General features: G+C 40.9%; 1 protein-coding gene across 1 annotated transcript; it reads right to left on the bottom strand.

The window, feature by feature from the left end:
• On the bottom strand, positions 1 to 11,242 carry slco1e1 (solute carrier organic anion transporter family, member 1E1). Its single transcript, XM_008401186.2, has 16 exons — positions 9,874 to 11,242; positions 9,589 to 9,682; positions 8,742 to 8,875; positions 6,924 to 7,065; positions 6,706 to 6,838; positions 6,467 to 6,594; positions 6,035 to 6,181; positions 5,861 to 5,959; positions 4,768 to 5,001; positions 4,517 to 4,681; positions 2,849 to 3,044; positions 2,596 to 2,761; positions 2,317 to 2,501; positions 1,414 to 1,478; positions 1,223 to 1,340; positions 1 to 1,129 (listed from the first exon to the last, which is right to left on the bottom strand). Exons 3-16 carry the CDS (start codon positions 8,838 to 8,840, stop codon positions 874 to 876), a joined length of 2,133 nt encoding a protein of 710 aa, XP_008399408.1. The 5' UTR covers positions 8,841 to 8,875; positions 9,589 to 9,682; positions 9,874 to 11,242; the 3' UTR covers positions 1 to 873.
• Positions 11,243 to 12,309: the final 1,067 nt, after the last annotated feature.

Below are 12,309 nucleotides of genomic sequence, written 5' to 3' on the forward strand. Positions count from 1 at the left end.
TAATGTGAAACACATTGCTTTATTGTTTGACACAACAGGGAAGTCAAAAGACAGCAGCCAAGACATCAGGGAGTGAGTTGTGCAGCTCCACAAGTCTGGTTCATCCTTGGGAACAATTTCCAAATGATTGAAAGTGCTGCATTTATCCTTTCAAACAATTATACGCAAATATACACAAATGGTGTATATTTGTGTATATACATGTACATACATGTATATAACATGTCCAACCAGCATACTGCTGCAGGAGGAGCTGCTGCTAATCATTAAACACATGGCATCTTTATAAGAACATTATATGGAAATGTGGAAGCAACATCTAAAGACGTCAACCAGGAAGTAAAAGCTTGGGCACAGATTGGTCATCCAGATGGACAAATGGTCACAAAGTGGCTTAAGAACAAAGTCAACGTTTTGGAGTCAAAAACAAATATAGAGGTCTCAAAAACCAAATAGGACAAAATCTCTTACTGAAGGATTTATTTATTGCCAAAAAGAGCATTTTTAAACAAGAGGTTTGACTAAACAATAATTTTTGCTTTCAACATGGCAGCGAAGTACATGTACAAAAAGGTCAGTGTATTAAATTGCTGGTCAACCTGTCTGTAGTAGCAAAACAAACTGCATTACATGATAACCAATATGGAGGTAAACAGACCTAGCAAGAACAGACTAACATGAATTGCCTGCTTTATTGCACGCCTTAGGAAATAATGATTTTTTATAGACCAGAGGTTTTGTTGATAACATTCTCTGATCATCTATGAGAAAGAAAAACAACTCACCTGAAGTCTCTGTCAGGATCCTGTCATATATATTTATGAAAAATAGACAATTATTTGCAAAGAGTTGCTCTGTTCTGATTATTTCCCGTCATCCTTCCAAGTGTTTCCCGACTCCTGTAGAGTCTGTTTTGTCAGAAGACAGTTTGGGACTTGTGGACCCAGCACCGCTCTTCTCCTGGGTCTCCTGCTGAACCATAATTCCACTTTCCTTTGACGCTTCGGGTTGCTGCAGCTCTATGTCCCGGTCTGCTTTCCAAAACTGTCGCTTCAGGAGGACGATGACGGCAATCATGAAGAAATAGGAAGTGCCGCTGAGGCAAGTAATCAGACCAAGGAAAATGATTCTTTCATTGGAGACAATGAACAGACAAAAGGTGAGATTACTAATCTAAAGATGTCGGAAGAACCACTTTTGTTTGTGCTAGCTGATGTGTTACCTGTACATATTTGAGTCGTAAATGCGACACGCCCCTTTTCCCCCGCACTTCTTGATAGACCACTTCAGGCAAGTAGAGTCTATAAGTGCTCCAAAATACACAGGCGCTGGAATTCCACCTACAAAGTGTAGCACAGATATTACATAAAGGGAATCTTATGTAATATATACAAGTGAAACAATGACGCTTACCAAGAGTCCTGGTTACCAAAGTCTGAATACCCAACGCGAGGGACTTGAGGTCTGGTGTGATGCAGCTATGTTGAAATAAAAAACAACACAAAAAGAAAACAGTGAGGACAAACTCTACACCAGTAATATTTACAGTTAGGAACAATAAAACTGGAGACTGTAACTCAACTTTGTCTATTTTCAGAATATATGGAGGAGAAAGCAAAGTTTCTGTTTAGGTCACATAATTGCTTCTGTCTACTAAACAATCAAATGCCACAGTTTTTGAAAGTCACACACACTTGTTAAAATGCCACTGTTTGTGATATAATATAATAAAGCCCTTGGCTTGTTTTGGTTTTTCCATGGGTCTGTATTTGTGCTGATTTGCTGTCTGTGTTAGGCCTTAGTTATTCCTTGTTTTCTCTTTTCTTGCTTTGATTTAGATCAGTCTTAGTTTCTTTCTTACTTCGGACTGTTCTTAGTTATTTTTACTTGGATCACGTTTATTGTTCATTTCTTGTGTTAGTTATTCATAACTTGTAAATGTGTGTTTTACTGGTTTCATTACTTTTCCTGTCTTCTTACTCCTCTCTCCTCACAGCTGCACTCTGCTTCTAATTAGCTCCAATTGGTTGTTGATCATTCAAGCTGTAGAAAGACGGCATTACGCTTTGGAGCAGATCGTTTTGTGTGCAGCTTGAGAGTCAGACAGATTCCTACATTTCTACACTGCACACATTAAAACGTGCCAATAGCTTTTTTTACGTCTCCTCCGCCGTTTTAAATCCTTGACTTGGATACTTTTCCTCCATCAGGGTTACTTTCTGACCCAGTTTCAAGTCTTTTGCACCCTACTGCATAACGACAACGTAACGTATTGTTATGTTCTCTTTATTTCTAAGAGAATAATTTTGCACAGACCGTATGATGACCATGTAGCCGGGTGTGGCTCCCAGAGAGTTGATGAAGGAGCTGAGAACAGAAACAGCCATGTAGGAGGTGAAGCTGCGGCTGCAGTCCTTAGTGTGAGGGCACTGACCCAGCCTCGCTGACGTGGAGCTGCCAGGCGGATAAGAGGTGGAGACACAGCTGCAGTTGTGAAAAACCTGCAAAGAAGGTCATCAGTATGTTGGTTCTGCTGATACTCAAGCACAACTGAAGTGTTTCAATGACACTTTCAGCGAAAATTTGCTTCCCTACTGTGTTTTTGCCGCGTCCGCTTGAGTTGAGGCAGCCTGCCATGCATGGCGAGACGTAGGTGATGCCGCTGTCCGAACAGACGGGGTCCCACTCATCTGGCGAGCAAGAGCAGTCTCTGTTACAGTCTGAGAAGAGCATCTCCCCATTGTATGATACCCTCTGTGTCCTGAAGGCACAAAGGGAAGATATGTAGAGTGGACAAATTGAATGAACGAGGTTATATTTTGGGGACGGATTTTGTCTTGATGCTGACCCATTGTACGATACAGTGAGACCAGCCACTGGCCTGTTGTCACACTTGGTGCCAAACTGCAGTAGTAAGAGAAGGTACCCCATGAAAGAAGTGGCAAAAGAAAGCTGGGCTCCTGACACCACACTCAGCTTGTACCTCCTCATCAGGAGCCCCCCCAAAAAGATTCCCACGGCTACGGCGGGTAGGTTCAGCACTCCTGAGAGGAAACAACACAACAAACAATGTTTACTGGAGAAAAGAGCCACATGGGAGACCATATATATCACAGTGTATGTGTAGGTTTCAGCAAATCAAATGTGCGACTTTGTAAGAATTAAATATAAAACTATAAATATAAAGGATGTTTGGGGGAACTTGCTGTGTTGGAATCAAGTACAGTAAAAACTGTGAATCCGGCTTTAGCCTAATCAAACATGGCTCTCTACAGCTTTAGTTTCCATAGTGCCATGCTGAAAAGTGTTTTGCGCCTGGCCTCATATGGGTTAGCAACATAAGTGAGCAAGTGGCGAAAAGAAACATTGTCTAGCCAACTGGCCATAAATTTGAACTTGCGCATGATAGGGTATATATAAAGGGTATATCAGCAGCTAGCCAGCAATATCTTCAACCGCTTCGAGTCACAGAATGTAATGAAGACGTCTATGAATGAATTTCTGCCTGACAGAAAAGTCTGCCACAAAAAAATTACATTAAATAGTCCTACTATGACAAAATGTGAGACCATTATTAAGGCTAACTTACATTTTTAAAAATGAAGACATTTTAAGGCCTTTAAACACAAGAATTTAGGACTTTTTAAGGATGCACGGACACTCGCACATACTGTCTGACTGGTTGTTCAGGTTGTTGATTTTTTGCTGGACCACCGGTACGCAGACGATACGCCACTCTTCTTTAAGATTAACGCCACAAAACAACAAAAAGTGTCAGCAGGCAGGCCATTCAGGTGGTCATCGTTTGTGAACATCAAGTTTCTCTTTGAAGAAAGTGAGTAGTTTTACAATGTTTTTTTTTTTACATATATATACAAAAATTGCTCATCCAGAGAGATTACATGTTCATAAAGTACATAAGTACCTACTCGTTAGGTGAGCTTACCTGTAGTTTCTGAGGAAAATGAACAAAAGCTTGCATAACAGTCTGTCAATATCTGTTCAAGTTAGCATGTTAACATGGAGCAATGACTTACAGTGAAGTTTTTAGGACCCTACAGCTTATTGTTGTGGGAAAATTAACCAGATTGGAGTAAGAATGCTGGTCAGAACTGGAGCGTAAACGATTGTTTCCACCTGAGTGCTACCAGATCACTGGTTTGTTTACCTTTTTTGGCACAGACGTTCATTTACCCATGTGGTAATTTACTGACAGACCATGCACACCTTGAGGTCTGTTTTTTTTAAGTTTCTAAGCTAGCCTTTGCTCTAAGAGAACATTTCTTTTCAAATCTTTGTCTTATGAATTTAAATTTTGTAAGATGAATACTAAAACTACTTTTCTCAAGGGTGGCTATTATATTCACCACCGATACTCACTGTTCAAAGGGTCTAACTGCTATTTGATTTAACTATTCCAAAGCATTTTTTACTTAGTAAATCTTTTCCCAATTTAACAACCATCATATCAACCAACTTTCTGTAGTTTATTAGCAGGCGATTCTGTGTGATTTACCTATGAGGAAGTTTGCTCTGGATGCTGACTGTCCAAACTGCTGCTCCATGTATTTGGCTTTGAAAGTCAATAGGCCTATAAATGAGTTAAACTTCAGAATGGCCGCACAAAGAAACAGGAAGTAAGTAGGGGTCCCCAAGAGACGTTTCAGTGACGGAAGGAACCCTTTTGAAGGACATGGAGGAAAAATACAAGAAGTTACTAAAAGAGCTACGTGTACATTTCCAGACAAATAACATTTCAGCTGCAACCTTTTGCGATTTCGGTCAGCTTGATGGTTTGGTTGCTGCTCTGTGCACTCTCTGCCCCATCGAGGGTTAGAGAGGGAGGAGTGGGTGTGTCCATTTCATCCCCTTGTTTGGGAAGCGAGCGTGGCAGGAACCAAAAAGGGATGCTGGAAACCAGCAGCAGGGAAGAGGATATCAGGAAGCCCAGCCACCAGGCACCCACCCAGCGGGAATCCTTTGGAGTGATGGTGACACTTTCTGCACCGACAAAGAAAACAGTTTGCATCTGAGGGCATCACAACAAGAGCTAAGAGATTAAAGAACAGAAACAGAATGGAAGAAAAGACAAGAGGATAAAATATGTCTACAAGAAAGAGAGGGGGGAAAGAATTAAAGAAAGGGAACAGGGCAGAATGGAAAAAATAACACATTTTAGACAGTAAAACAGGGATAAAAGTCCGCAAAACAAATTTTAGTTTTTTATTTCTTCCTAACCAGGAAGAAATATGGAATGGAAAAATACTGAAAATAAATCCCACACTTTTTTATGCTTTTCCAGACTGCATAGTAACCCTGGTAACCCCATGAAGGAGCAGATTTTGTTTCGCTTTGACTTTCAGAGATGGGAATAAGTGCTGGAACTTGCCACTTAACTTCATTTTATGGTGGGAAATAAATAATTGATTGGGGAAAACGAGTCAAGAATCTCCCCAAGGGCACTCAGAAAAGTTCTCACTAACCTTCACTGACAAGTGTGCTACCTGTTTTGGTGTAAGTGTGTCAAACCTTTTGCCCTACAAACAGCAGGCTCGGTCTAAATGAAGCACAGAACACAGTCGGTCCCCTGTGTCCGCTTTGTCACAAAGAGTGTGATTGCTGCCAAAAAGGTTTAAAAGACTACATTTAATCTGAAATTAAGGGAGAGGGGGGGGGGTACAGGAGTTCTACTTTTGGTTGACTGTAATAATCAGTCAGAAAACATGACTAATGCTACTACATGTCATATATTATTAATCCAAGCCCTTCACGAGATTAGCAGCAACATCTTAAATAATTTTGGTACAAATTCCCATATTTATCACCAGAAGATGTTCAGGAAAAGTACTGTCATACTTACCCATGTCAACATATCCAACGTCAACGTAAAGTTTCGCACAGTAGGAACCCAGGAGAAATCCAAACATGGGGCCCAGGAGAGTAATAGTCTGGAGACAAGCTGCCAAAATATGAAGAGGATAAGTCTTCCTTTAAAACCACAAAGTTCAACTTCACGACTCGTTTTATCATTTACCGATGTAGAAAGGAGAGTTTTCCGCTTTAGCGAAGTCGTCGATGTACGAGATGCCCAGGGGCGTGACGGGAGTTTCACCAATCCCACGCAAAGCGTTCCCAAGGAACACATAGATCCACATGTGGGAGCTGGACTCTCTCTCACAGCCTGATAAACACAACCATTATTTATTTATTTATTCACGTTTATATTAAAACCACATGTATTTGTATTTCTCACTAACAGTCTGTCTTTCCTCTGGACTGGAGTATTTTTATTTTTTTTTACATTACTTAGGTTGCAATGTTGCTCTTACTGTAGCATTTTTATTCCTTTTGTACACAATAAGAAAACACTGCTGTCATTACACATATGAAGTTAAAGGTGGACTCTATGTGTCAGTTGGTCAGAAAACAGTTTTGACCATTAGATCACAGGATAAACTGCTGATACCTTTGTTGTCTTCCACAGAAGGCTCAATCTGAATTCCTGGCATGTCGACAGTCTTCAGAGGATCCACACATGCTGGAATGCTCACATTACTGCTCTGGAGAACCTGAATAACTGTGTCATACTTGTAGCTGTGAAATGAAGCCACAAAACAATATCAAATATTGCAAATAATTCTAATCGGTCTTTCAGATTCTACTGTTGTTGTTTTACTGAGTGTAAAAGTTTCCACTGGCGCTTACAATCCCATGAAGAAATGCGTCAGGCCTGTGAGGAGGGCACCGGCGGCCATGAGTAAACACCCGGCAGCGATGAGTCTGGGCCGATGGAGCTGAGCCCCAAAATGGCTGACCACGGCGAGAAACAGCAAGTTACCTAACGTCAGAGAAAGACAAAAAGGAATAGAAAATGACAGCAGTGTCAACATATAGACTGCTGGGCTGCGTGGGTGAAGCGGTACCCATCTCAAAGCTGCCATCTATGAGGCCGACGTGCGTGCTGGAGAGGTCGAAGCGTCTCTCTATCTGAGTGACGGAGCTCTTCATGTAGGTGCCTGTCAGCGCCTTGGAGAAGTAGGCGAAGGAGAGCGCTATGATGAAGATCTAGGGAACACAAAACAGAGGAAGACGCGGTGAGATCTGCCGCCCTGCTTTGATCTTCTATCGTCCACTCCCTGGAAATCAGAGAATTTAACCAGATTTTATCTGACCCAGGGCAGTTCTTCTAGTCTGAAATTATGTTGATTGTTTCACATAATTCTGTCTTTCATTCTGCAGAAGACTTTAGGTATTATTACCTCTGAGCGCCAAGTGTTTTCACAAACAAGTGCATTTCAGTCACATTTTGTGTAACCAAAGTAGCTAAGAAAGGAACAATCATTATTATCTGGGGGGGTTAAACTGTTGTGACTGAGAAAAGCCGACCATGTTATCTTTGGACTAACCATTTTGCCTTTTTGCTTAACTTTAGCAACATTAACTCGGACATATTGTGCAAAATCCACTTTTTTAGCCTTTGTATTCATTTTTTGTGTACTTTGAGTAGGAGTCCAAAAAAACTATATCTATTCTGTCTTGGTGTTGCGTAGATGTCTTTATATTCTTTTTGAGTTATATTTTTCGGTATGTCAATTTTTCTCTGTTGCCCATAACGTTTTTCTTGTTTATGATGTCTCTCCAAGTGTTAAACAAGATCATGACTTCCAGCTAATCAGTTTTGTGAAATCCGCCATATTTCTTTTTTTCTCGCAGCGATTTTGTAGTCCAAGTTCAGTTGTGGCGAGCTCGCAAGTACACAAGTCAAAATGTTTGGTTCTGGGTTGCCCAAGATTCCTTGCATTGTCCTCCGACGTCGGAGCCTCTTTGAACTGTCTAGTTAAAATGAATTTTTCTCAGGACTGTACCAACATTAGTGGGGAAAATCTGTTTGCGTGGAGCACTTATTAAGGACCTCTGCTACAGCAACCTCCACGAGTATCAAGAGGGGATTTTCCAAAAGACTTTATCTGATTGAGGGGTCACTTCCTTCTTCCCATGGAAACGAGGGACACAGCAAAGCGGTAAGCTCCAAACAACGCTAAAATGAGAGCAAAGTTTATTTTAGACATGAATCTTGTGTGTTGATAATGACATCCTGACCACTGGTCTAACAGTGGCATTGAGCCATCTGCTTCTGTTAGCACTGTGTGCTAGCTGTTAGCTGCCTCCTTGCAGATTGAACTTTACTGCATGTTTTGAATAGAATTATATGATTTTTGTTTTTGCAACTTTTGTTGCAATAACAATTCAGATTGAAACATTTCAGTTCAACGTTATGTAGGGAATTATTATTTTTTTTGTATTTGCCCTTTTTATACATTTATATTTTAAATGTCTTTATTAGGAGCAAAGTGGAACCAGAATCAAATCCCTTGTTTTGTGTGCGCAAACCTGGCGAGTAAAGCTGATTCTGATTATTGTGCAACTTAGACTCACCCAATAACTCTAAAGTTGCTTGTCTTCAGAAAACCCCCCCAAAAAGGCAACTAGAGAGCAAAAGGTAGTACTTATCCTGAGCCAAACAGTGAACCCAGAGCCTTCAAGATACAAGAGGCCACTGCTAATAGTTGCACCATTATTCTGCTTTTTAGGCTTTCAACTTGTTTTTTTTTTTTGGGGGGGGGGGGTTTATCGAAAGGCAATTACACTTGAGAGCACCAAAAGAATGTGCTGTAAGAACACCAAAATTAGAAAAAAAAGAGAAAAATCTGAGAAGTGCAGGTTAGAAATAGCTTGAGTACTTTGAGAGTGGAGAGGCGCTTTCTGCTTTTTTGTTCAGCGGGGTCACAGAGAACCTGCTGGCTGGTCATCTGGCTGACGTCCTGCGAAGATTCTTCCATCTTCTGACTTTGTGTCTGCCTTCTTCCTCTGTGCTCTGTTGGAGAGAGGATCTGAAAATTACTAATTAAATTCTTTGAATAACTTCAATACCACACACACACACAAAAAAAATCCCACAAAGGCTAGTTCAAGGAAACAGAAAAGATTTTAAAAAAAAGACTGAATCTAGATGGAGGTTGTGTCAGCCAACACTTTTAAGCAGATATCCTAATCTTTTTACGTACAGATATAAATTCATAAAGTCTGGAACAATATGCTTATGTGTCTCTGTTGTATAAATCAATAACCAGTGCATACCTATGAGAGACAGGCACTTAGAAAACTGTCTTTCCCGTCTTTAGAGGAAACAGCAGCCATCACATGCTCACAATCAGTATTTTATATTTGGATTGAAGTATGTTGGACTTGGTTTCTCTGCAACCTGAGACACTCGAGTTGCAAGGCGGGTGTACGTACAGTGGTGATGCAAAACATTATGACGGCAAGCATAAATACAAGGAAACTGGGTGAGAGCATTTCCAGAACTGCAGCTCTCGTGAGGTGATCACACCACGGTCTGCCACTTCTGAAAATGTCTCCGTGTGACTTATAGGAAAATCTACAACAAATAAAAACTTGTGAAAGTTCTGCTTTTTAAAAATCGCTGCAGTTGAGTTTGTCATTTTACTCGGGAGCTCGATTAAATCCTTAAAACAAACAAACAAACAAACAAAAAAAGCCAATTAATAAGATATTCATCTGCAGTACCTGTGTCGACTCCCGTTCTCAGTCGTCTCAGGTGAGTTTGCGTCAGCTGATGCTCGACTCAGTCCATTTCAGGAAGAAAGAGCTGCTGACAACCCTGCAATCATTTGTCAGGTAGACAGACTGTAATGATGGATCTCTGACAGAAAATCTTTATCTTTAGTCACTTCATGGCCCCATTAGGCCCCCCCCAAAAGGGCAGCATGCCTTTTATAAATTATTCATCTATGACCACAAGTCTCGGTTTTCTTTATGTTAAACATATATAGAAAACAAACAAAATAATACCTGGAGCATCTTTAGCACTGGAGGTTCCCCTTCCTTCTTCTTCTTCCTCTTCTTCCTCGTCTCTTCCTCGTTAAGCACCCATGTATCTCTTCTTCGGCTGAATGGAGACAGCCCTGCTCTCCCCTCTAGCTCCTATTCTCCTGGCTCAGTCCGGCACTGTTACTTGGAACCAGCAAAACAAAAGCTCCGACACATTTTTATTCCATACACATGCCAACCAGTCCAGGAGGAGGACAGCAAAGAGGGCAGAGAAGGATGTGGGGCTTTGGTGCTCAGGCGTGAGAGGGTGGCGGAGGGGGCCAGGGGGTTGGTCATAGATTAGAGGTTTTGGACAAGTCTCTGGATTTTTAATGAGGTAAAAATGTTCTTGCTGCTATCACAAAGAATTGGAAGAACTTTTGTTTCTTTTCTACGACGCCTGGTCAGATAAAGAAAGAAGCGAAAACACCTGATACGCATGCCAGGCTCAGTGTGACAGAGTTGACGGAGACTCCCAAAGGTGGAACGGTGCACCTCTGTAAATGAATGTGTCTGGAATGCTGTGTGAGTCCAGTATTACTTGTATAGTCACACACACAATCAGCTTTGTTCTCACAGTCGCCGAGGATTATTGAGCATAAGCCTGAAATTCCTGCACACAAACTGTACAGGAAGTAGTTCCACTTTGTGCCGTAAGCTTGCCGACTCTAAGCTGACCAGAAAGTGTATCCAACATTGGGTTGACTCACTCCGGAATGCAAGCTCAGGCTAAATTACAGTAGAAATGTTTCTGCTCGTTGCAGATTTATCATCTGAAGATAAGAAGTGCCTTCATGTAGCCTTGCAGAAGTATTAATATCCCTTGAACATTTTGCCTGGTTCCAAACACAAACTTCAATGTACTGGACTGAGTTCATCCTCCCTTAGTGTATGATTAGCAGAACCAGCTTTTGCTTCAAATGCAGCTTTAGCTGTTTAGAAGCAAATCTCTACCAAGCTATCTGAAGGTATTGCTCACCTCAACAGTTAGTCACTTTTTACCAGAAGTGCCCCCATAGCATTATGCTAGCGCCACCATGTAATTGTTGGTTTGTGGTCTTATCTGACCAGAGTCCTTGTGTGCCTACAGCATACAAAGTTTCTCTCAGAAATAGCTTTATTCTTGTAATTTTAATATTTAACATTGTACCCGTTTACACTGAGCCGCTCTTCAGATTAACTCCAACATATTTTCAGCCGGTCTTTCTGAAGTATCAGAAGAAGTAAGGAGAAGTAAGCGCACGTCCTTGCACTACGCACGCACGGGCAGATAACAAAAACAATGGCGGATAGCACGTTGTTTTTTTGCGTTACTCAACCTGTACTGTTTAACACAACTTTTAATATAAGAGATATATTTACTTGAGAACTTTCTTCTTGGGAGATGGATATAGCAGGTATGAGGTGGAAGCTAAGACCTGCTAAAATTGAGGCGCCATCTAGTGGCCTGGTATGACAACTACAGCTGACTCGAGGTGTCTTGAACCGATTTTGTGGCAGTTCAAAATTAACCCCAAGCTCAGGTGGTTGATGCAGATGGAAATTAAGCAGAAGGATTACAGACAAATTAAAATCTGGTTAAAATGCAAAGCAGTCATCTTTAAATAGCCACACTTTTTGCATTCTTCTGCAAGGACAATATCAACTCAGTCCCAAACCCAGGGTGACCTAAATCCTGCTTTCATTGCTGCTGTCTTCAATGGACACTTTAAAAATATGTATTTTTATAAGGCAAATGGGCAAAACCCTTCTTAAGATTTTGCTCTTACACATCTCTCTCACAACAACAACAACAAAGAATCTGCACTAGATTTTATTCAGGAGTATCAGAGTGTAGGAGACAAACAGCAATTATCAGATGTTTACAGGTCCTTCTCAAAAAATTAGCATATTGTGATAAAGTTAATTATTTTCCATAATGTAATGATAAAAATTAAACTGTTATATATTTTAGATTCAATGCACACCGACTGAAATATTTCAGGTCTTTTATTGTTTTAATACTGATGATTTTGACATACAGCTCATGAAAACCCAAAATTCCTATCTCAGAAAATTTGCAAATTTCATCCGACCAATAAAAGAAAAGTGTTTTAATACCAAAAAAGTCAACCTTCAAATAATTATGTTCAGTTATGCACTCAATAAGTGGTCGAGAATCCTTTTGCAGAAATGACTGCTTCAATGCTGCGTGGCATGGAGGCAATCAGCCTGTGGCACTGCTGAGGTGTTATGGAGGCCCAGGATGCTTCGATGGCCTTAAGCTCATCCAGAGTGTTGGGTCTTGCGTCTCTCAACTTTCTCTTCACAATATCCCACAGACTCTCTATGGGGTTCAGGTCAGGAGAGTTGGCAGGCCAATTGGGCACAGTAATACCATGGTCAGTAAACCAGTGGTTTTGGCACTGTGAGCAGGTA

This window comes from Poecilia reticulata, linkage group LG23 (assembly GCF_000633615.1).
Source record: "Poecilia reticulata strain Guanapo linkage group LG23, Guppy_female_1.0+MT, whole genome shotgun sequence".
Lineage (NCBI taxonomy): Eukaryota > Metazoa > Chordata > Actinopteri > Cyprinodontiformes > Poeciliidae > Poecilia > Poecilia reticulata.